Consider the following 25055-nt stretch of genomic DNA (forward strand, 5'->3'; position numbering starts at 1 on the left):
CCAAAGGAGGAATTGGCTTTGGGGATGACCAGTGAAATATACCTGCTGGAGTGGGTTCAACGGGTGGGTGCTGCTATGGTGACCAGTGAGCTGAGATAAGGCGGAGCTTTACCGAGCAAAGACTTATAGATGACCTGGAGCCAGTGGGTTTGGCGACGAATATGAAGCGAGGGCCAGCCAACGAGAGCATACAGGTCGCAATGGTGGGTAGTATATGGGGCTTTGGTGACAAAACGGATGGCACTCTGATAGACTGCATCCAATTTGCTGAGTATGAGTAACATGTTCCAGTCTGTGATAGCAAAGCAGTCCTGTATCTGCTTCACCCGACCACTTTTTTAAAGACCGAGTCACTGGTGCTTCCTGCTTTAATTTTTGCTTGTAAGCAGGAATCAGGAGGATAGAATTGTGGTCAGATTTACCAAATGGAGGGCGAGGGAGAGCTTTGTATGCGTCTCTGTGTGTGGAGTACAGGTGATCTAGAATGTTTTTCCCTCTGGTTGCACGTTGATAGAGATTAGGTAAAACTGATTTAAGTTTCCCTGCATTAAAGTCTCCGGCCACTAGGAGCGCCGCCTCTGGGTGAGCGGTTTCCTGTTTGCTTATTTCCTTATACAGCTGGTCTTAGTGCCAGCATCCGTCTGTGGTGGTAAATAAACAGCCACGAAAAGTATAGATGAAAACTCTCTAGGCAAGTAGTGTGGTGTACAGTTTATCATAAGATACTCTACTTCAGGCGAGCAAAATCTAGAGACTTCCTTAGATTTCGTGCACCAGCTGTTGTTTACAAATATGCACCGCTCCCCCTCGTCTTACCGGAGTGTGCTGTTCTATCTAGCCGGTACAGCGTATATATCCTGCTAGCTGAATATCCATGACATCATTCAGCCACAATTCCATGAAACATATGATGTTACACTTTTTGATGTCCTGTTGGTAGGATATTCATGATCGTACCTCGTCTAATTTATTGTCCAATGATTGTACGTTGGTGAGTAATATTGACAGTAACGGCAGCTTTCCCACTCGCCTTCTGTGGATCCTTACGAGGCACCCTGCTCTGTGTCTTCTGTACCTGCATCTCTTTCTCTTGCCAATAACTGGGATGTTGGCCTTGTCGGGAGTTAGCAGTATGTCCTGTGCGTCCTGCTTGTTGAAGAAAAAAATCTTTGTCTAATCTGAGGTGAGTGATCGCTGTCCTAATATCCAGAAGTTATTTTTGCACTAAGATACGGCGGCAGAAACATGATGTATAAAATAAGTTACAAATAACGAGAAAAAACACATAATAGCATAATTGGTTGGGCGCCCGTAAAACTGTTGCCATTTGTTACGGCGCCATTTGGGACATATGCCAACACTCTTAAGACACAATCCACCGTGTGTGTGCGTCTGTGTGCTCTTGAGTCCTCAACAACTTCCTGGATAAAATAACCCCATCATCAGAGGGAAATAGCTTTAATTACAAACGGGAGGCGTTCAGTTAACTGGAGTGGCCGTAGGGACTGTCTCAGGACAGTCCATTTACACCCAGTCAGTTTAGACTCTGCCTGAGACACATTATCTGCTGTGTCACTGCTCCTTGTAACTGCCAGGACAGCCCCATTGTTCACTCACCATAGCAATTAACTCTAGATGTGTAACAAGTGCGCTGAGAGTCGGGAAGCAAGTGCAGGGAGTGAGTGTTTGAATAAATAAATGAAACAATAAACACGAAACACAAACAACGCACCGACATGAAAGCAGAGTCAACAACACCTGAGGAAAGAACCAAGGGGAGTGACAGATATAGGGAAGATAATCAAGGAGGTGATGGAGTTCAGGTCACCCCCGGGAGAACCTGTTTTTTTTTCTTTCTAAAAACTTCATTATGGGGTATTGTCTGTAGATCAATTTAATCAATTTTGTATTCAGGCTGTAATACAACAAAATGTGTCAAGGGGTATGAACACTTTCTGAAGGCACTGTATGCTGTTGAGAAACCCACAGGGGGCGCCACAACATCTTATGAATTTCCTCCACCACAAAACAAATAAGAATGACATGAGAAAGCAGGACAAACTACACTTTGAAGTGGAAAATCCTCCAAGGAGTCAAACAAACACATCAAATACAAGTAAATGCCAAACAATAATTGTGTCCTGGAACTTAACTGTGAATTCAGTCTGCATACAGCTTTGCTATGAATGAGAAATAAAGGTAACCAGATTGTGCAGTTGATGGTCACACAGCTTGACAGAGTTAACTTAACAAGGAGCTTGTTGCCGTGGAGATACAGATCAGTTTGTCAACATTAGGTGTAAAGAAATAGTTCCTTCTCTGTGGGGGTAGGACCTTGTTTGGGGCTTATCAGCCTTAGCACTACTTGAGACTTTGAGCCCAGCGCTGTTTGCTCTGGATAAGGCCTCCTTGTCAAACAATACACTATCACCATGGCGTCTCCCATAGCGACAGGGCAGCACGCCTTAGGAGCAGATGATAGTTGTGTGTTGTGTGTATTAAAAGGAAGGCTCAAGGTGAAGTGAGGGGGTCATTGTGGCAGTTTTGAGCTCCATTGTCTATAGCAGTGGTCTCCGACTGGTCGATCTCCAAGGCATTCCTAGTCGGTCATTTATGTAAAAAAAAACAACGATACATTCATATTTTTAAAATATGTCTCACACTGTTGACGATAGGTACATCTGATTCAGCTGCCCTGCGCGCCGGGTAAGCAACATGTTCCCATTTTGAACCATTTCATATGGTCTGAGAAGAACAACAATGCATTGGCAGGGCAATATGCAGAGATAATGTTTTGGGCCTATAGCCTACTGCACAAACCTCAATACTACAGTACTGCTTTTAATAGGTTAATGTTACGTAAGTTTACATTTTCAAGTCATGTCATAGATAATGCATGTGTACCAAACCATGGTTCCTGCTTAATGTGTGTGTAGAGTAGCCCTACAGTGCATAGTGGATGCAGGATGGTCAGGGAAAGGGGCTCATTGCTTACAGTACTTATAATGTCTATAGTGGATCCACTGTCACAAACTGAGGACATACCGGTCTACGTAATACCGGTCTTGTCTTTAGTCACTCCCTGTATTCTGGATCAAATCTGTGTGTTAATCAGGGCAGAAGCCACAGTGTGATGTATAGATGCTGACATAACTCCCCCACTCTGCTCAGTGCATCTTGTCACGTGGGCTCCCTCTTCGGCCTCTAGGTCACCAGGCTGCTCGAAATGGCTCACACCTGTCACCATCGTTACGTGCATTATGACACTCATCTGGACTCCATCACCTCCTTGTTTACCTGCCCTTTACAGTGAGGGAAAAAAGTATTTGATCCCCTGCTGATTTTGTACGTTTGCCCACTGACAAAGAAATTATCAGTCTATAATTTTAATGGTAGGTTTATTTGAACAGTGAGAGACAGAATAACAACAAAATAATCCAGAAAAACGCATGTCAAAAATGTTATAAATTGATTTGCAGTTTAATGAGGGAAAGAAGTATTTGACCCCCTCTCAATCAGAAAGAATTCTGGCTCCCAGGTGTCTTTTATACAGATCCATGCAAGATCTCACCTCGTGGAGTTGCAATGATCATGAGAACGTGAGGAATCAGCACAGAACTACACGGGAGGATCTTGTCAATGATCTCAAGGCAGCTGGGACCATAGTCACCAAGAAAACAATTGGTAACACACTACGCCGTGAAGGACTGAAATCCTGCAGCGCCCGCAAGGTCCCCCTGCTCAAGTAAGCACATATACATGCCCGTCTGAAGTTTGCCAATGAACATATGAATAATTCAGAGGACAACTGGGTGAAAGTGTTGTGGTCAGGTGAGACCAAAATGGAGCTCTTAGGCATCAACTCAACTCGTCGTGTTTGGAGGAGGAGGAATGCTGCCTATGACCCCAAGAACGCCATCCCCACCATCAAACATGGAGGTGGAAACATTATGCTTTGGGAGTGTTTTTCTGCTAAGGGGACAGGACACTTCACCGCATCAAAGGGACGATGGACGGTGCCATGTACCGTCAAATCTTGGGTGAGAACCTCCTTCCCTCAGCCAGGGCATTGAAAATGGGTCATGGTTGGGTATTCCAGTATGACAATGACTCAAAACACACGGCCAAGGCAACAAAGGAGTGGTTCAAGAAGAAGCACATTAAGGTCCTGGAGTGGCCTAGCCAGTCTCCAGACCTTAATCCCAGAGAAAATCTTTGGAGGGAGCTGAAGGTTCGAGTTGCCAAATGGCAGCCTCGAAACCTTAATGACTTGGAGAAGATCTGCAAAGAGGAGTGGGACAAAATCCCTTCTGAGATGTGTGCAAACCTGGTGGCCAACTACAAGAAACGTCTGACCTCTGTGATTGCCAACAAGGGTTTTGCAACCAAGTACTAAGTCATGTTTTGCAGAGGGGTTAAATACTTATTTCCCTCATTAAAATGCAAATCAATTTATAATATTTTTATTGTTGTTATTCTGTCTCTCACTGTTCAAATAAACCTACCATTAAAATTATAGACTGATCATTTCTTTGTCAGTGGGCAAACGTACAAAATCAGCAGGGGATCAAATACTTTTTTCCCTCACTGTATATGTCACTCCCTTTGGTTCCTTACCCAGTCGTCATTGTTCCTGTTCTAAGTCGGTACGCTGTTCGTGTTTCTTGTTTTGTTCTTTCATTTATTAAACGTATTCACTCCCTGAACTTGCTTCCCGACTTTCAGCGTACATCGTTACACCACCAAAACAGTCTAGACATTTCAGGCAATCTTTTCAAACAGCTCATACACTAAAAGGGCATTATCATCATTTTCACAGTTTCACAGTATTATTCCATACTCATAGTGTGGATATGTATAGCTATATATAAAACACAGTAAAATCTAATTTTTGACTGCACTAGGCCTTTAATGTGATCCTTAGTTTGACCCCATGTTTCATGCTCACTTACAATGTTACATCAGATAACTGATGCATGTCGGCTGCTCAATGTATAAACTTTATGTAATCACATACTTCAACTTCCCTTGAACCCTCTATCTATCTATCTATCTATCTATCTATCTATCTATCTATCTATCTATCTATCTATCTATCTATCTATCTATCTATCTATCTATCAGTATTCACATTTCATATTAGCTTAACTTCAAACTAACATAACAAGCTGCAGTTCATACATTATCAATGGGGCAAGCTGCAGTTCATTTAAATGATTATGATTTAGGGAGCAGAAAAATCCGTATCAAAATGGTGTGGTAAGTTCCTTGCCACACCATGTGTTGTAGAGGTCAGATCTTGCACCTGGTAGATCCCACATTACATAAAAGCTTTAGTACCCACCTACATATGAGTCATTCCAGCATTGTGTCAACTTCAGACAAAGGAGATGATTGTGGACTACAGGAAGAAGGGGACCGAGCACGCCCCCAATCTCATCGAAGGGGGTGTAGTGGAGCAGGTTGAAAGCTTGGTGTCCTTGGTGTCCACATCACCAACAAACTAACATGGTCCAAGCACACCAAGACAATCGTGAAGAGGGCACGACAAAACCTATTCCCCCTCAGTAGACTGAAAAGATTTGGCAATGGTCCTCAGATCCTGAAAAGGTTCTACAGCTGCACCATCGAGAGCATCCTGACTGGTTGCATCACTGCCTGGTATGGCAACTGCTCAGCCTCCGACCGCAAGGCACTACAGAGGGTAGTACGTATGGCCCAGTACATCACTTGGGCCAAGCTTCCTGCCATCCAGGACCTCTATACCAGGCGGTGTCAGAGGAAGGCCCTAAAAATGGTCAAAGACTCCAGTCACCCTAGTCATAGACTGTTCTCTCTGCTACCGCACGGAAAGTGCCGAGTCTAGGTCCAAGAGGCTTCTAAACAGCTTCTACCCCCAAGCCATAAGACTCCTGAACATCTAATCAAATGGCTAGCCAGACTAGCCGCTGGTACTCTCTGTTGTTATCATCTATCATTTTAATAACTCTACCTACATGTGCATATTACATCAATTATCTCAACTAACCGGTGCCTCCGCACATTGACTCTGTACCGGTACCCCCTGTATATAGTCTCGCTATTGTTATTTTACAGCTGCTCTTTAATTACTTGTTACTTTTTATTTATTTTTCTTATTTTTTTTAAACTGCATTGTTGGTTAGAGGCTCGTAGATAAGCATTTCACTGTAAGGTCTACACCTGTTGTGTTCGGCGCATGTGACAAATAACATTTGATTTGGTTCAGTCGGCAGTATGCTGATAACTGTTGAATCAAATCTATAAGACAGATCAGAATGTACGAGACAGATTACTATGAGGCTCCGAGAGGATGTGTCTCTTTGAAAAAGATCCTATGTGTGTTGGAAATGGCACCCCATTCAGAAGTAGTGCACTATATAGGGAATAGGGTGTCATTTTAGACACAGACCTGTGATTTTCACCAAGTCATCCAGGCTTGGTGTATTTTCTGCACCATACAGTTTGTTGTTCTCGCAAGCTGTGTTTTTTGATCATTTGTGTCTGTACCCAACAAATACAAACATTTGCTGAAAAGGAAGATAAGGATATTCTCTCCTCAAGGCTTTGTCGGTTTAATATTTAATCCCACTTGATTTGTCCCTAATCCAGACAGATTAAAAGTAGTATACATATCCTCCAGAAAGACGGTGATATGACATGAAATCTTCACAGGCATTAAATAAACAGGTGTTTATCTAATCTTCAACATGCACACAAACACACACACACCTCCTCCACTCACTTTCACTCCACTCTCCCTCATCCAAAGAAGTTCCCTCGAGTTCCAAATGTCCCTTAAACTCACTTATAAACTCAGCCTAATTGCTCATCAACGATGACTTGTTCATTATGGTCTTATGAAAGATAACCTCACAACCGCATATGTATGGTCCACTCCCCCAAAGAAAATACTTCTTTGCCGTTTTCATTTTTTGGTTACGGTCTTATTAACTAGGATGCATCCCAAGTGTCACCCTATTCCCTACACACTGCACTACTTTTGACCAGAGCCCTATGGCTCTAGTAGTGCACTGTGTAGGGAATAGGTTGCCGTTTGGGACGCAGCGTTACTCATTTATTTCTCTGTATGCTTGGCTGCGGCTGTATTCTCCAGCGGCCTTCATTCCAAATGAGACCATTAGGTTTAATTTGCAACGTGATTCTCCTCTCTACCTTCTACTAACGTAGCCTCTCTTGTCTAATTCATCTCCTAATGCACCTTGTTCAGTCAAGGGTGGAGCTGTGGAGCTAGAGACACCGTTAACAATGCTGTTGTTATGAGTGGAACCTGTGTCCGTTTGTGATACATTTTTGTTTTAGCCAAAGAAAGATAATGTACTGCTTGCTCCCACAGTGTTCTTACAGTATTACAATGCACTTGTATTATAGAAACAGTTTGTACAATATCTCGTCTAGTGTCATCTTACCTCATCTCGCCTTATCTCATGGCATCTTATCTTACCTCGTCTCGTCTTATCTCATATCTCACTTATCTCGTTGAATGCCTGTGTCTCCCTACAGAATGCAGGGTTGCTGTTCAAGGTCAGAGTGGTGGGAGGATCTGCCTCCTACAGCTACCTGTCCCCACAAGATGGACGCCCTCTCTTCCACCCTGCCGTGGACAGGTAAGACCACCAGCACCTGCATTATCCATCTCTCTCTCGCGCTTTCTCTCTCCTATTTCTCTCTCTCTCTCTCGCTCATTCTTTCTCTCTTTCTCTCTCTCACTCTATCTCTCTCTTTTTCTCCCTTTTTTCTCTCTCTTTCTCCCTTTTTTTCTCTCTCTCGCACTCACACTGCTCTTTCTCTCTCTCCTCACCCTCTTTCTCCCTCTTTCTCTCTCTCTCCCTTTCTCTCTCTCGCCTCCACCTCTCTCCCTCACTCTCTCTCTCTCTCTCTCTCTCTCACTCTCTCTCTCTCTCTCTCTCTCTCTCTCTCACTCTTTCTCTCTCTCTTCACTCTCTCCTCTCTCTCTCTCTCCTCTCTCCTCTCTCTCTCTCATCTCTCTCTCTCTCTCTCTCTCTCTCTCTCTCTCTCTCTCACTTTATTTCTCTCTGTCTAAAATACCTGAACTAAGGTACTATCAAATGCCTGTCATTGAGTAACTTTTTTTCTTCACTGTCAGACATAAAATGGTAAACCATGGTATCTCTGAACACTCAGAAACATCACAGGTGAATGAATGTCATGTTGAAGTAGAGATCACTTGCCTATTCTGTGCAAACAGTGCCTTTGAGAAGCCAATGAACCATGAGGGGCTTACTGTAAAAAGGTAGAGGAATCAAGTCGCAGTGAAGATAAGACAAAAGCCTTTATTCTCCCTTCTGTCGAGCGGGTTCAGCTGTCGTAGGAGACACAGGGAGCTCCATCTAAAGCTGTGCTGTTGTTGTGATGTGATCGTATAGTGCAGTAGGACTCAATCCACAGGAGTTCTATTGAGGAGGACATGGTGTTAAAAGTAAACTTCCCTTGGGGTGGGTGAGTTCGGGGAAGAAGGGTTGCCTGTGTGACCCTCTCTCATCAGCAATTGCAAGAGAAGATGTGTCATCGAATGTTAATGTCTGACCATTATATACAGAGATACATAGATAGATCAGAAAATCGTCTTGATCGGAATCATCTTTGAGTTGAATAGACCAGAATGAATAAGTGGTATCCTATCTGACTATCCGTTATCCTTTGTTCTGGCAATTCATCTCACTCAAGAGCATGACCATTCAGTTCTCAAAGTCCTTGCATTACATTGTGGTTATAAACAAAAACATGGTTTTTATTAATTTATTACATTATTTCAATTGTGTTCTTCCCTAAAGCTAGAGAGGAGCCATCCTGTCTGGTCTTTATATTTAAAAAATAATATTTTCATCATAACACCGCATTACTGTATTCCTCTTACAATGTAATTGCACCAACTCATTTTTCATAAACGGGCATGCAAGGAGACTTGGGGTATTGACTTCTGTACAGCGTTGGCTTTACAAACATGTCATATGGAAGTTATTTCATAGAATTCTCCGTGGCCAATGTTGAACATGATGTTCCTTAGAAACAGTACATTGCCTGAGGCAACAATTTCAGGTATGAACAAGATTCGATTAAAGAGAAAGAGTCTTCAGGAAAGAACCAGATTGGGGACGTGTGTGGTCAGGTAGGTATTCTGCTAGAGGCAGAGGGGAAGGTGAGCCACAAACACAGACAGACAGGGAGACAGGAGACTTTCTCCTCAGATCAAGTATACAGACAGGAGGAGAGAGAGAGAGTGACAGAGAGAATAGTAGCTGACTGACAAGTAGCTGGTTGCCTGACAACTGAGTAGGTGGACAGCTCTGTACAGCAGGGGACATGGTGTCATCATCAGACACTCTTTGGGGTTCTGAGCTTCGCTCTACCATGAATGAGTGATCCTCTGAAGGTCAAAGATGTGGCCCTTGGGCACTGGGAAAGGGCACTGGGAAAGGTCAAGGGCACTAAGAAAGGGCTCGACAGGCTTCCTACCACCCTCTCTGGGAGTGTGTGCATGCATGTGTACGTCTCTCTCTCTCGCGCTCTTTCCCCTGGTGCTAATTTCAACCACTCCTTCAGGGTATTAGGAGGTCTGCTATTATAAAATGAAGTGGTATTGATCGGCAGGGAAAGGAAAGGTGTAGAGGAGGGGGAGGTTTGAGAAGTAGGACTGTTCTCAAGGGAATTAGAATGGCGTGTGACGGACAAGGGATGAGACACAGGCATGGCCATTGAAGGAGCGTGTGTGTGTGTGACACACATGCGTGTGTATGAAAGAGCCATTGGAACCACAATAGTGCTTTGAATCAGAGTGCATTGTTGTCTGAGTGTATTGAGGCTGAATTCCAAGTCCGAGTACATGACAAAGATCCGATGTAAAGAATGTTGACACCTGACACAGTCATTCTGTACTGAAAATACAGTCAACACAATTGGAATTCAGAGGGGGGGGGGAAACTAGGTTGTCTTCCTTGATTTCCTTTTGTGGGATTAGCATTTTTATCCAGGCAGAAGAATAACAGTGACATCATACTCTGTCTCTCTCCCCATCTCTGTAACTCTATTTTAATCTCTTCCATAACAGAGAGACAAAAACTAATGCCATAAGCAGCTCTGCTATAGTGCCTAAGTGCCTGCTCTTTGCCCCCAGTTAGTAAAGTCATAAGTAAGCATTTAAGACGTTGGGTTCAGACCGTGGCAGACTTTTCAGCTCTGAATTACACAGTCAGATTCATTTTGACAAGCAGCCTCTCTTCCTTAATTGCAATTGTTTCTGTGTGGATTTGAAGGCGGGTTGGAATAATGCGTGAACGTGGAAGGAATTAATGGGGCTGCGGTCGTCTGTGGAGCGAAGTTGGCTGTTAATTCTGAGGTGATATTGAGGAACACAATACACATGCATCCAGACATGATTGCATGCACACACACACACACACACACACACACACACACACACACACACACACACACACACACACACACACACACACAAATAACATCCTTTACATTATAAAGAGTCACAGATTCAGTCCTTTGTGCTCATACAGTATGTGTGCACGCTCCTGTCCATGTTAATAAGCTATCAGTTTCACTTTGAAATTTGAGGTTATTCCAAACGTCTATGGGTGAAGTCATGGTAAACGTCGTTTTTTGACATTTAATTTGAGACACTGTTACCTAACTCCCCATAAGTTAAGTACAAACACTTGCGTTGGGCTGGGGGTGAAAGTTTGGGAAAGGCTTAAAACCGAGAGAAAAATGTATACCATTGCCTAGCACTGGGATTGAACACGAAACCCTCAACGCCAGATCGCAGCTTTTACACCCATCCACCATCCCTGTCCACAACGCCCTTGCAAGCCAACAGCTTACTTTAAAGTAATAGTGCTCACTTTTCCCCCTAGTGGCCGGTTTTGAAGGCAATTCTACATGTTCTTGGGACCTGGTTGGATGTCTCTGCTTTGACTTCAAACTAATGCGATCTCCCCTGGTCCATGAACACACACACACACAGAGAGAAATGTCAGACTACATCCACTATTGAAGCAGTGTCCTTTATGTCCCAGTGTCCTTTATGTCCCAGTGTCCTTTATGTCCCAGTGTCCTGCAGGTAGAGGAGCTGTTAGATCTATCTCAGTGTGTATTCATCACTCATCACTGTCTGTCTGTAGCCACCGGGACTGTGACCTTCGGTTGAGTCAAAGGCAGACAGCAGCACACACCCTCACATAAACCGAGGACTGACTTACCTTTACAACGGACACTTTCAAGGACACAAACAAACACACGCTCACAGTAGTTTTTCTGACAGCAGTGCTTCATACACTAAGTTGATTCCCCAGATGGATTTCTCCGTCTGTGTTTCTACCTCAGAACTGCCTGTTTCCTGGAGAGTGATTGTTGAAGAGAGAGATATTGAAGGTTTGCCTTTTATAGCACTCCTTTGTGTCATTGAGACCAAAAGGGAGATGAATGATCCTTGTCACACAACAGTATAGTGTGTATTGTGGCAGCTGCTTGGCAACAGTTGAAAGTCACAAAGACAAGTACAAGGCACTCAGTTTACAGTTATAACAGAAAGCAGTCTCTTTCATTTAAATGTATGTCTTTTCAGTCACTTTCATTTCATGCTGTTTTAGTAATCAACACTATGATCAAGATGGTTTGATTTTACTCTTGGCGTCAATACCTTATGGAAGCCTGACACCTAGTGGTGCATTTCAGAGCTTCCCACTGTGCCCACGAACCGGTGCCCATTGTATTCCACTGTTATCATCAATCAAACTCACTACAAAGATTACCTGTACATTTGAGTCAGGAAAGTTTTATCATGATGGAAGTCTCAGATCAACAATGACTTGACTTAGAATACTGATGTTTGTTTACATCCACACACACACACACACACACACACACACACACACACACACACACACACACACACACACACACACACACACACACATACACCATAACTAATAGGGAAAGGTTAGCATGGACCTGATGGCATCTCAAAACAATGTCTGACACTGTCGTATTCCGAAGGCTTGACGACTGTGCTTACAAACTGGGATTACTAAAAGTATCATGCTGCAGAATACTGATGTGTATTACAGTGTAAGTTACAGATGGACATCAATAAATGCAGTGTAATACGACATATAATACAACTCCCATCATAATGGCATTTTAAAACATTAATCCTTGAGGTATGAGACACACACCTTTGTCTATGTGAAAAAAATGACTGTATGGGATACCTAACGCTAGCTCTATCCCAGTGGTAGTCTGGTAGACATTGTATCCAGTGGTAGTCTGGTAGACATTGTATCCAGTGGTAGTCTGGTAAACATTGTACCCAGTGGTAGTCTGGTAGACATTGTACCCAGTGGTAGTCAGGTAGACATTGTACCCAGTGGTAGTCTGGTAGACATTGTATCCAGTGGTAGTCTGGTAGACATTGTACCCAGTGGTAGTCTGGTAGACATTGTACCCAGTGGTAGTCTGGTAGACATTGTACCCAGTGGTAGTCAGGTAGACATTGTACCCAGTGGTAGTCAGGTAGACATTGTACCCAGTGGTAGTCTGGTAGACATTGTATCCAGTGGTAGTCTGGTAGACATTGTATCCAGTGGTAGTCTGGTAGACATTGTATCCAGTGGTAGTCTGGTAAACATTGTACCCAGTGGTAGTCTGGTAGACATTGTATCCAGTGGTAGTCTGGTAGACATTGTACCCAGTGGTAGTCTGGTAGACATTGTACCCAGTGGTAGTCTGGTAGACATTGTACCCAGTGGTAGTCTGGTAGACATTGTACCCAGTGGTAGTCTGGTAGACATTGTACCCAGTGGTAGTCTGGTAGACATTGTACCCAGTGGTAGTCTGGTAGACATTGTACCCAGTGGTACTCTGGTAGACATTGTATCCAGTGGTAGTCTGGTAGACATTGTATCCAGTGGTAGTCTGGTAGACATTGTACCCAGTGGTAGTCTGGTAGACATTGTATCCAGTGGTACTGGTAGACATTGTATCCAGTGGTAGTCTGGTAGACATTGTATCCAGTGGTAGTCTGGTAGACATTGTACCCAGTGGTAGTCTGGTAGACATTGTACCCAGTGGTTGTCTGGTAGACATTGTACCCAGTGGTAGTCTGGTAGACATTGTACCCAGTGGTAGTCTGGTAGACATTGTACCCAGTGGTAGTCAGGTAGACATTGTACCCAGTGGTAGTCTGGTAGACATTGTATCCAGTGGTAGTCTGGTAGACATTGTACCCAGTGGTAGTCTGGTAGACATTGTATCCAGTGGTAGTCTGGTAGACATTGTACCCAGTGGTAGTCTGGTAGACATTGTACCCAGTGGTAGTCTGGTAGACATTGTACCCAGTGGTAGTCAGGTAGACATTGTACCCAGTGGTAGTCAGGTAGACATTGTACCCAGTGGTAGTCAGGTAGACATTGTACCCAGTGGTAGTCTGGTAGACATTGTATCCAGTGGTAGTCTGGTAGACATTGTATCCAGTGGTAGTCTGGTAAACATTGTACCCAGTGGTAGTCTGGTAGACATTGTATCCAGTGGTAGTCTGGTAGACATTGTACCCAGTGGTAGTCTGGTAGACATTGTACCCAGTGGTAGTCTGGTAGACATTGTATCCAGTGGTAGTCTGGTAGACATTGTATCCAGTGGTAGTCTGGTAGACATTGTACCCAGTGGTAGTCTGGTAGACATTGTACCCAGTGGTAGTCTGGTAGACATTGTATCCAGTGGTAGTCTGGTAGACATTGTATCCAGTGGTAGTCTGGTAGACATTGTACCCAGTGGTAGTCAGGTAGACATTGTACCCAGTGGTAGTCTGGTAGACATTGTACCCAGTGGTAGTCTGGTAGACATTGTATCCAGTGGTAGTCTGGTAGACATTGTACCCAGTGGTAGTCTGGTAGACATTGTATCCAGGGGTAGTCTGGTAGACATTGTACCCAGTGGTAGTCTGGTAGACATTGTACCCAGTGGTACTCAGGTAGACATTGTACCCAGTGGTAGTCAGGTAGACATTGTACCCAGTGGTAGTCAGGTAGACATTGTACCCAGTGGTAGTCTGGTAGACATTGTATCCAGTGGTAGTCTGGTAGACATTGTATCCAGTGGTAGTCTGGTAGACATTGTACCCAGTGGTAGTCTGGTAGACATTGTATCCAGTGGTAGTCTGGTAGACATTGTACCCAGTGGTAGTCTGGTAGACATTGTACCCAGTGGTAGTCTGGTAGACATTGTACCCAGTGGTAGTCTGGTAGACATTGTACCCAGTGGTAGTCTGGTAGACATTGTACCCAGTGGTAGTCTGGTAGACATTGTACCCAGTGGTAGTCTGGTAGACATTGTATCCAGTGGTAGTCTGGTAAACATTGTACCCAGTGGTAGTCTGGTAGACATTGTACCCAGTGGTAGTCTGGTAGAAATTGTATCCAGTGGTAGTCTGGTAGACATTGTATCCAGTGGTAGTCTGGTAGACATTGTACCCAGTGGTAGTCTGGTAGACATTGTATCCAGTGGTAGTCTGGTAGACATTGTACCCAGTGGTAGTCTGGTAGACATTGTACCCAGTGGTAGTCTGGTAGACATTGTATCCAGTGGTAGTCTGGTAGACATTGTATCCAGTGGTAGTCTGGTAGACATTGTACCCAGTGGTAGTCTGGTAGACATTGTATCCAGTGGTAGTCTGGTAGACATTGTACCCAGTGGTAGTCTGGTAGACATTGTACCCAGTGGTAGTCTGGTAGACATTGTACCCAGTGGTAGTCTGGTAGACATTGTATCCAGTGGTAGTCTGGTAGACATTGTATCCAGTGGTAGTCTGGTAGACATTGTATCCAGTGGTAGTCTGGTATACAATGAACTCAGAAGATAGTGTGTATTCATCATGTAATATGTTTTCCAGAGCCTTGAAGTTATGTGGCCCGGGAGGACCTCCCCACGTGAAGCTGGTGATTGAGTGGGAACACAAGATCAAAGAATGGTGAGCAGTGGACATACACATGTACACACACCAAATCAATTAACTCAGAAACACACACACACACTCATTATTTATTGCATAGAAGGATGCACTCTGTCTTTATCTCGCGCTCTCTCTCTCTCTCTCTTACAAACACACACACTCATACCCCAACTTTCTGCCTCTGTGCGTGTGTGCGTGTGCGTGTGTGCGTGTGTGTGTGTGTGTGTGTGTGTGTGTGTGTGTGTGGTGTGTGTGTGTGTGTGTGTGTGTGTGTGTGTCAGTCTGTTTGGTAACATCCAGGAGGAGGTGGTGAAGGACTCAGAGAGTGTGAGAGTCCAGCAGCAGCAGCACCTGCAGCAGCACAGCTGTACCCTGGACGAGTGCTTTCAGCTCTACACCAAAGAGGAACAGGTAACATGGACTATACAATACCGTCCAATGCAACTGGTCTTAACCTACCTTTGGGGTACTGAACATTAAAGATGCACTATGCAGAAATTGTACCTCCTTTCAATGAGAATGACAGATCTATAGCTCACATCTCTATGTGAATTGGGTCAAGTCGACCAAAAAGTTACAGTACATATTGCAGCTTTAATATTGCATTAGTCGATTCATAAGTTGATTTCTCTCTCTCTCTCTCTCTCTCTCTCTCTCTCTCTCTCATATATTTCCACTCCCTGAGTATTGTTATATGGTTTTGGACAAACGTAGTGTATGAAGAATATAACTTTATGTGAGACTTCCCCACTGACCATGTGTGTGTGTTATCTCTCCAGCTGGCCCCAGACGACGCATGGAAGTGTCCCCACTGTAAGCAGCTCCAGCAGGGCATGGTGAAGATGTCCCTGTGGACCCTCCCCGACATCCTCATCCTCCACCTCAAACGCTTCCGACAGGTAACTGAAGCCGATCCCGTGTACAGGATTGCCATTCTTCCCTTGCCTGTCTATTCTTCCCTAAAGCACCACAATGGAAATAAGTCATTCATTGTGTTAACCTTGATAGTTGATTAAAAATTCAATGAATCAGGTGGGCGAGCGGCGCAACAAGCTGTCCACCCAGGTTCCGTTCCCCCTGGCCGGGTTGGACATGGCCCCCCACGTGGTGAAGAGGTCCCAGAGCATGAGGAACCTGGGGGACCTGGGACCCTGGCCCCCCACATGGAAACAGCCTGAAGGCAGCAGTCATCATATTAGCCACCCAGACATGGCCCTGCCTCCTGACTTCCTCTATGACCTCTATGCAGTGTGTAACCACCATGGTGGGATGCACGGCGGACATTACACAGGTACTGGTTGGCCATTGATATACCATTGATGTAGGAGACGTGATGCTGATGAGAGAGGCATACTGACGGGCGTTGTATGGGGCTGTTGATCGAGAAGTGAGGAGAGAATATTGTTAGTGAGAGAGATGCCTACTGCCAAATAATGATGATACATAGGACATGCATAACAGTACAGTGCCCAGGACATAATGATTGTGGTGCAGCCTGTCTCTACACCTCTTTAAGGAATACCTGGGATAGGATAAAGTAATCCTTCTAACCCCCCCTTAAAAGATTTAGATGCACTATTGTAAAGTGGTTGTTCCACTGGATATTATAAGGTGAATGCACCAATTTGTAAGTCGCTCTGGATAAGAGCGTCTGCTAAATGACTTAAATGTAAATGTAAATGTACAGTTCTGTGTGCGTTTTGCAGCGTACTGCAGGAACTCAGTGGACGGCCAGTGGTACAGCTATGACGACAGCAGTGTGGACCTGGTGCCTGAGGAGGAGGTGTGTACCAGGGGGGCCTACATACTGTTCTACCAGAGACGTAACGTCATCCCCCCCTGGTCCGCCAGCAGCTCAATCAGAGGTGGGTAGTGTACCACACACACACAAACACACAGGCATGGACACACACACACATCACAGGAGAGAGTTCACTCAGGGTTAAATTCTATTACAGCTGAACTCCGTACAGAGATAGTATTAGATACAACAAGACCATTCAGCCTTTATCCACTAAAGGTTAACTCATAACTGCAGGTTTCACTCATGTCTGCAATATATGGTGTTGCAAGCACCATGCTCCAACCACCTGAACCAGCAAAATCACAATGTGATATTTCTATTGCTAAGTGCTATATTGTACATAGGAATGATCTGTGTAGTCTTTCTGTGTGTTTTCTGTATTGACTGGAATGGAACTGGCATGTGTAGGTATCTTTCTGGTCCAGTGCCCATAGTCACAGAAACGTCTCTCTCCCCTCGGTAGGCTCCACCAGTTCCTCCATGTCGGACCACTGGCTGGTCCGTCTGAATGGGGACAGTAAGAGGGGTAGTCTGGTGTCCCGCTCCTCCACCACCTGCCCCTCCTCTGTCCCCGACTCCCCGGAGTGCCCCGTCTTCCTTGATGACCCCCCAAGAGAGGAGGAAGGTGAGGGGCCTGGGAAACATGAGGTGCATGGTAAACCAAAGAAAGGTAAAAAAAAAACGTAGGTCTTCATTCAATTGGTGGTGGAAGGGTGATGGGTGGTGTTGGTGAGTTTTCCTGTTACTACAGTAGGGGAGAGTGGGGTAAGTTGAGTGATTTACATTCAACATCACTCTTTCAAGGGAAATATAGTATTATTTCTAACAAAGATATTTACATAGACTGAGTATACCAAACATTTGGAACACCTTCCTAATATTGAGTTACCCCTTTTGCCCTCAGAACAGCCTCAATTTGTTGCGGCATGGACTCTACAAAGTGTCGAAAGCGTTCCACAGGGACACTGGCCCATGTTGACTCCATTGCTTTCCAAAGTTGTGTCAAGTTGGCTGGATGTCCTTTGGGTGGTGGCCCATTCTTGATACACACGTGAAACTGTTGAGACCCTGTTGTTACCTCATATCCCAGCGATAATGCCTTGCATTACACCTGGGAAGAAAACACTTACATTTGCACAACTTGCCATTGGCTCAATTTACCCTATAGCTATTGGCTCAACTTACCCCAAGACAAACATTTTGACTATATTAGCCCACACAGATACAAGGATGCACTTTCCTGCTAGATTTAGGACCTCATATTGAGCTTATAGAGACCCCAACTGATGTATAGAACAATCTTAAAATGATCTACTTTGGTTTAGACACAAGCATCATAAAAATACACAATAAATTCATTTGACTTTGTGAAAATCCATTTTTTGGACCTAACTTGCTTACCACTTTTTCCATGTGGTTTCTTCCTTCACAGACTCCAGAAAAGGATGACCTCTTCCTAAATATTTGGTCAAATGATTATTCTGTATGGTTTCCTAGAAACAAGGGTGGCTCAACTTTCCCCTTTGGTTCAACTTACCCCACTCTCCCTTATTTAAAGAACTTTGAGCATGGAAAAGCTAAATCTAATCAATGATTATTATTCCATGTTGTTGCTAATACACCACACGTGAGCATAGAGTGCATCACCTTTTAATGTTTAGCTGAACACATTCTACTCTAACTGTGGATGTGCATTTACATTATCTCTTCCTATACATGCTTAGTCCATGCCGACATACTGTTGAAGTCAGAAGTTTACATACACTTAGGTTGGAGTCATTAAAACTCGTTTTTCAACCACTCCGCAAATTTCTTGTTAACAAACTATAGTTTTGGCAAGTCGGTTAGGACATCTACTTTGTGCATGACACAAGTCATTTTTCCAACAATTGTTTACAGACAGATTATTTCACTTATAATTCACTGTATCACAATTCCAGTGGGTCAGAAGTTTACATACAATAAGTTGACTGTGCCTTTAAACAGCTTGGAAAATTCCAGAAAATTATGTCATGACTTTAGAAGCTTCTGATAGGCTAATTGGCATAATTTGAGTCAATTGGAGGTGTACCTGTGGATGTATTTGAAGGCCTACCTTCAAACTCAGTGCCTCTTTGCTTGACATCATCGGAAAATCAAAAGAAATCAGCCAAGACCTCAGAAAATCAATTGTAGACCTCCACAAGTCTGGTTCATCCTTGGGAGCAATTTCCAAACGCCTGAAGGTACCACGTTCATATGTACAAACAATTGTACGCAAGTATAAACACCATGGGACCACGCAGCCGTCATATCAATCAGGAAGGAGACGCGTTCTGTCTCCTAGAGATGAACGTACTTTGGTGCGAAAAGTGCAAATCAATCCCAGAACAACAGCAAAGGACCTTGTGAAGATGCTGTAGGAAACAGGTACAAAAGTATCTATATCCACAGTAAAATGAGTCCTATATCGACATAACCTGAAAGGCCGCTCAGCAAGGAAGGAGCCACTGCTCCAAAACCACCATAGAAAAGCCAGACTACTGTTTGCAACTACACATGGGGACAAAGATCAATCTTTTTGGAGCAATGTCTGATGAGGTCTGATGAAACAAAAATAGAACTGTTTGGCCATAATGACCATCGTTATGTTTGGAGGAAAAAGTGGGAGGCTTGCAAGCCGAAGAACACCATCCAACCGTGAAGCACGGGGGTGGCAGCATCATGTTGTGGGGGTGCTTTGCTGCAGGAGGGACTGGTGCACTTCACAAAATAGATGGCATCATGAGGAAGGAACATTTTGTGAACATATTGAAGCAACATCTCAAGACATCAGTCAGGAAGTTAAAGCTTGGTCATGAAATAAATCATTCTCTCTACTATTATTCTGACATTTCACATTCTTAAAATAAAGTGGTGATCCTAACTGACCTAAGACAGGGAATTCTTACTAGGATTAAATGTCAGGAATTGTGAAAAACTGAGTTTAAATGTATTCGGCTAAGGTGTATGTTAACTTCTGACTTCAACTGTATATAATGTTGCCGGGAAAAAAAGCTCATTATGATCTCTGTGCTTGTTATTTACAATTTAATAAAAGGGGTTTGAAAATTAAAGTTAGTCTTGCTTTAAATGTCAGAGACACTATGGTAAAGTGTTCTTTTCTCTCTCTTTCACCCCCAGGTGGTTTTGAGACCAGACCGTTCGTACGGGGCATCCAGGGTCGTAGCGTCAGCATGAGGACCCCCACTAAGAACAAAGAGACATTGAACAAGGTCCTCCCGCAACGCTGGTCGTTCGGCTCCAAGGACTGCCGAAAAATTGCAGCCGAGGCCGCCCCTGCTCCCATCCCCACCCCTGCCCCTGTGGAACTGGTGGAGTATCTAGAGTCTGGAAGAAGACCTCGCTGCACCAAGGACTCTATAGTCAATTTAATGACGGGCCCTGAGAGGCAGAAGGGTCCTGCCATCAGCTCCCCCAATGTGGGAAGCAGCCTGAACTGCATGGGACAACCAGAGTCTCCACAGATGCCAGAGGGCCAGAGAAGACCAGTCACAGACAAGACAGGGAGTCTGAGACGAAGTAGCAAAGGGTCCCAGCAGCAGCAGAGAGACCAGGGGGATCAGAGAGACCAGAGGGACGAGGTTAGGATGGGCAGTAGTAGTAGTACTAACACTCTGACCAGGAGGAGTACCAAGAAGAGTAAAGAGAAGGACCAGGGAAAGCCCCAAGAGGCCCCGTCTAGGAGGGGGTCTAGTGCAGGCATCCAGTCCAGCTCCAGCACCCACAGCCTCAGGGACAGAGACTGGGAAGGCACCCTGAGGAGAGGGGCCAAGGGCCTCCAGGACCCACCACCAAGGGACTGTCTGGTACCACCCGAGGGAGAAAAGAGAAGGAAGGGTGATAAGGTAGAGGAGGCCTCCAAGAGCCACGAGGGGCTGCTGTCTTTCTTCAAGAGCAACTTCAAGAAGAAGGACAAGGAGTCGTCATCTTCTCGCAAGTCCGACTCTGGAAAAGTTGGCGACGTCGGCGGGTCCAGCACCTCCCGGCTGTCTCTGTCCAGTGGAGTCCCAGGCGGCGCCATGAAGACAGGGGAGGCGAAATCCAACGGAGCCCCCCGCAACGGGGGTGCCAATCGTCTAGGAGACGAGCTACCCAACGGTAAAGCCAGACGCGCCGCTGCTGCCGATATCAAACGCTCTCAGAGCTCATCCAACATCCCCAGCAAGGAGGAGTCTAGCATGCGAAGGACCGCCTCTTTACACCGCAAAGGGCTGTCCCATGGCGTGGCTCCGCCCTCTCGCTGCCTCACAGCTGAGAAGCCCTCCTACGGTACCCTGCAGAGGACTCGCTATAGTACCAACTCACTGGGACGCAAGAGGACGGTCCCCGAGTCCAGCTTTTAACTGACACACACACACCCTGACACACCAGGGTCGTTTTCACTAGGCACCAGACAGAAGAAATGGACTGAAACAGGGAGGGATTAGCTTAATTTGTCGAGTAAGAAATGCTATGTTTTTGTTTTCCATTGCAAAACGTTTTTTCTACATTTTGCTACAGTGACTTTGTGCACTAATCAATCTGACCCTGATCAAAGCAATGGCGCTCCGCTGGAAGGATACTCCTGTAGGTACACACAGAAGCACAGCTATGTGAATACCATACGAGGTGGCTCCCTCCGGTGTTCTGGGGGGGTGTAGTGTCAGTTAAAGAGCCAGTCACAGGGCCAAGGAGAACATTTAGGAAAGGTGACACATGAAGTTCGCCTTCTAAAATAAACAAAATGTCATATCAGAATGAATATTTTCTTATTCCAGTTTTTATTTTATTTATTTGTAAAAAATATTGTAACTTAACAAGTGCCTCAGTAACTGATATGCAGTTTTAAACCAATGAGTTTGTGGACAACTGGTCAGCACCGGAAGCACATGTTGTATTCACACTCACATACACACACACACACACACACACACACACACACACACACACACACACACACACACACACACACACACACACACAGGCATGCACACGCGCACACACACACATTATCTACACTCGTGTCTTAAAATCGTAGTAAATGAATGGCATTCATCTCTATCTTCCTCGATCGGTTTGTCCAATGGTGGCACCTAAAGGAATGTTATGACAGTGTCATGACAATACGTTTTGTTCTTATGTCTACACGCTCTAGAAGATTTGGAAAAAACATTGATTCATTGAAAGTATACATCAGAGCTTTAATAGGTGATTTCCTCCTAGATTGAACTATGAATGATTTAACTGGTTGTACGTGCTGCTTGCACTGCAAACTGGCTGCTATATAGATTCACACATTGCAAGTGAAGGTTATGATATTGCACTTTCTACAATGCCAATGGTACCGAACTCTCCCTTTCATGCAGTAAGAAAGATTCCCTCCTAACAATATAACTTGGCCTACGCAACACGTCCCCCTTTATTCTTAAGCTCGTGAAAATATGCAGTTCGACCACACGATCCATTATTATAAATACAAGTACATTTATATGGAAATTTGACATTTTTAGTACTGAAGCCTGGCTTTATGATTCTAATGAAATTACTGTGTTTGAAATGAGTACAAAATGACCTCAGATTGATCTATTCTTGCTACCGGTAGGTAATTGAACTTTCTGATGCTGATACACTGACAGTCTTGTATGTAGGTCTATGCGGTACTGTATTAGAGAGGCAAGCGGTGTCGATTGATTGCATTACTATGCACTGTAACAGTAAGGTCACTGTAACAGTAAGGTCATTTATTTGAATCATCAGACTGTCCACGACAGTAGGCAGTAGATGCACTGGTCAGAATGTCACATACATGTTATTTATCAACCTTGATGAGCTCTTTGGCCCCCCTTATCCAGTCTTCCTTCTCATCCTCTCTGCCTTCACTCCTCCACATCGATCTGTCTTATCTTTTTTTTCTTCTTCATTCTCTGTCATCCATCGTGTCTCTCATCAAGTCTCTTTGGCCACTGACTAAAGGTCCCCTCTGCTCCAATCTGCAGCTCTCGCCTGGCGTTAACGGCGTAGGCGTTCGATTGAAACACCCTCGCTCTCACCGGGTTGAAATTAACAGTGTAATTGGGTCGAGTCTCTACGGTACAATATCCCTTCTTAAGAGTCGTTAAGGTACACCGTGGGAAGAGGCTGTAGCTACTGACAGTCATGTCTGAGTCGCTGAGAAGCTTTTACATTTTTTTAAGCTGTTAGTCATCCATTTTCCTTCCTGAAAGCTACATTATATGTACAGCTACAGTATATGTACAGCTACAGTATATGTACAGCTACAGTATATGTACAGCTATAGTATATGTACAGCTATAGTATATGTACAGCTACAGTACATGTACAGCTACAGTATATGTAGCTTTCAGTTGATACTTTTAATGGACCTAGCAGTGCCACACTTTATCGTAGGGGGTGAGAAAAACACTTCAACACCCCACACCAGCTAGTCCTTGACACGAATTAACTCGTCACACTTAGCGTCTGTCTGTGCCACTCAGGCTCAGTTCTAAGCAATAAAGACTGAATGAATGTCTGGTCACGTCGTGTCCATGTTTTGCACATAGAATATACTGCTGAAGTGTAAGTTGAAGGAAGCATTGTGGGCAGTAATTCAACAGCTTGTCATTGTCATTTTTCCTAGGGAGTTTTTCCTAGCCACCGTGCTTCTTTCACATGCTTTGCTTGCTGTTTGGGGTTTTAGGCTGGGTTTCTGTACAGCACTTTGAGAATATCAGCTGATGTACGAAGGGCTATATAAAAATAAATTTGATTTGATTTGAAATTTGATTGGTACACCAAACATAGATAACAATAAGGTACCAAATCCAGTTTTCAGCTAATGTCTTTAACAAATTATGCCTTTTGTTAGTATAGCCAGTGTTCACTCACAATAATTAGTGGGCCAAGCCAAAGCATTGGTATTATCCTGGAGCAGTTTCTTTCAGTATCAGACTCACCAGTCACTATTGACTCTGTTGGGAAGGTGGAGGATCACATTAGTTTCATGTTAAAGAAATAGTTCACAAATAAATAAGACTATTACAATCCTGAATTGTGAAGTTTGTCATTTGTCTTTGCAGCTTGAATTCCTGGGGGACAGAGGGGTGTTGAGTTTGAACCGTCTTAAAACTTCACTGTTGCCCGTAGGTCTTTTCTGTGACAGAGCTATGCTTGGTGATAGATAGCATGTCTTATCTACAGACAACATGGTCTCATTGAAATATGTCAAAATAGTGCCATATTAAGCATTGTAGTTATACTGTACGTCACAGAAACGAACATATTACGTCTGCTGTGGGAATAAGAGCGTTTGGATGGGACACAAAGTCTGTATTGTTCATTGACATTTTGTTTATTTCTTTTGTTCTAGATGAGGACACTTTGTACCTACCACAAAGTTTACTTGTACCAAAACGAGCACTTGTATTTAAAATGAAGACTATAAATGAAGGATGTTTTTTTCCAATTATTTTGTAAAGTGTTGGATAAAGAGGATTTATATGCAACTTTTCTACATTTTATAAGGGTTTTGTAAATATATGAATACACATAGCTCTATATAATGTATGTATAAAGGGAGACATGATGTAGTATAGCCTTGTATAAATCACGGGGCTATGAGGTTAAGGCTGATGCACAAGTATAGGCTACAACTGTGGTGTGTACTGTTCTTCTATGCACAAGAGTATGACAAGGTATATGCTATTACTGTAAAACTATTACTGTAAAACGACCACAAGGGTTTGTATCTGCCTAATATTGTTTATTTCCGCAAATAAAACACATTGTTTATCACACGTTTGGCTTGTGTGCAGTTTTTATGTATTCACTCACTTGGATACATGTGTATTGTATTGTATATTATAAACTGAGTGGTTCGAGCCCGAATGCTGATTGGCTGACAGCCGTGGTATATCAGACCGTATACCACAGGAATGACAAAGCATTACTTTTTACTGTTCTAATTGCATTGGTAACCAGTTTATAATGGCAATAATGGCTATAAACAACACTCCCTCAGGCCTTATTGCTTAGTGTTCTTAATGTTTTGTACACTGAGTGTATAGTATAGTATAGTATACATGAGTATAGTATGGTGCTGGTTCCATTGTTGGAGCTGTCTTCATACTCTTCAAGTGTCTACATAAAGCACACCTATAAACATCAACATCTCTCCCACCATCCATGCCAGTATTTCTTTGAAAGGTTCAC

General features: G+C 43.9%; 1 protein-coding gene across 2 annotated transcripts in view; it reads left to right on the forward strand.

Annotated features, from left to right (window-relative positions):
- LOC106564672 (ubiquitin carboxyl-terminal hydrolase 43) overlaps window positions 1-24640 on the forward strand; it is a 112394-nt gene extending 87754 nt beyond the window's left edge. The window contains exons 9-16 of one of the 2 annotated variants that reach the window (XM_014130888.3): window positions 7543-7646; window positions 14960-15037; window positions 15301-15430; window positions 15799-15918; window positions 16052-16310; window positions 16726-16884; window positions 17287-17493; window positions 19986-24640. In XM_014130888.3, coding sequence (XP_013986363.1) covers window positions 7543-7646; window positions 14960-15037; window positions 15301-15430; window positions 15799-15918; window positions 16052-16310; window positions 16726-16884; window positions 17287-17493; window positions 19986-21208 — 2280 coding nt within the window. In that variant the 3' untranslated portion in view covers window positions 21209-24640. The remainder of the gene's footprint in view (window positions 1-7542; window positions 7647-14959; window positions 15038-15300; window positions 15431-15798; window positions 15919-16051; window positions 16311-16725; window positions 16885-17286; window positions 17494-19985) is intronic. The other variant, XM_014130889.3, reaches the window with a different exon arrangement.
- Window positions 24641-25055: the final 415 nt, after the last annotated feature.

This window comes from Salmo salar, chromosome 12, assembly GCF_965601325.2.
Source record: "Salmo salar chromosome 12, fSalSal1, whole genome shotgun sequence".
Classification (NCBI taxonomy): domain Eukaryota; kingdom Metazoa; phylum Chordata; class Actinopteri; order Salmoniformes; family Salmonidae; genus Salmo; species Salmo salar.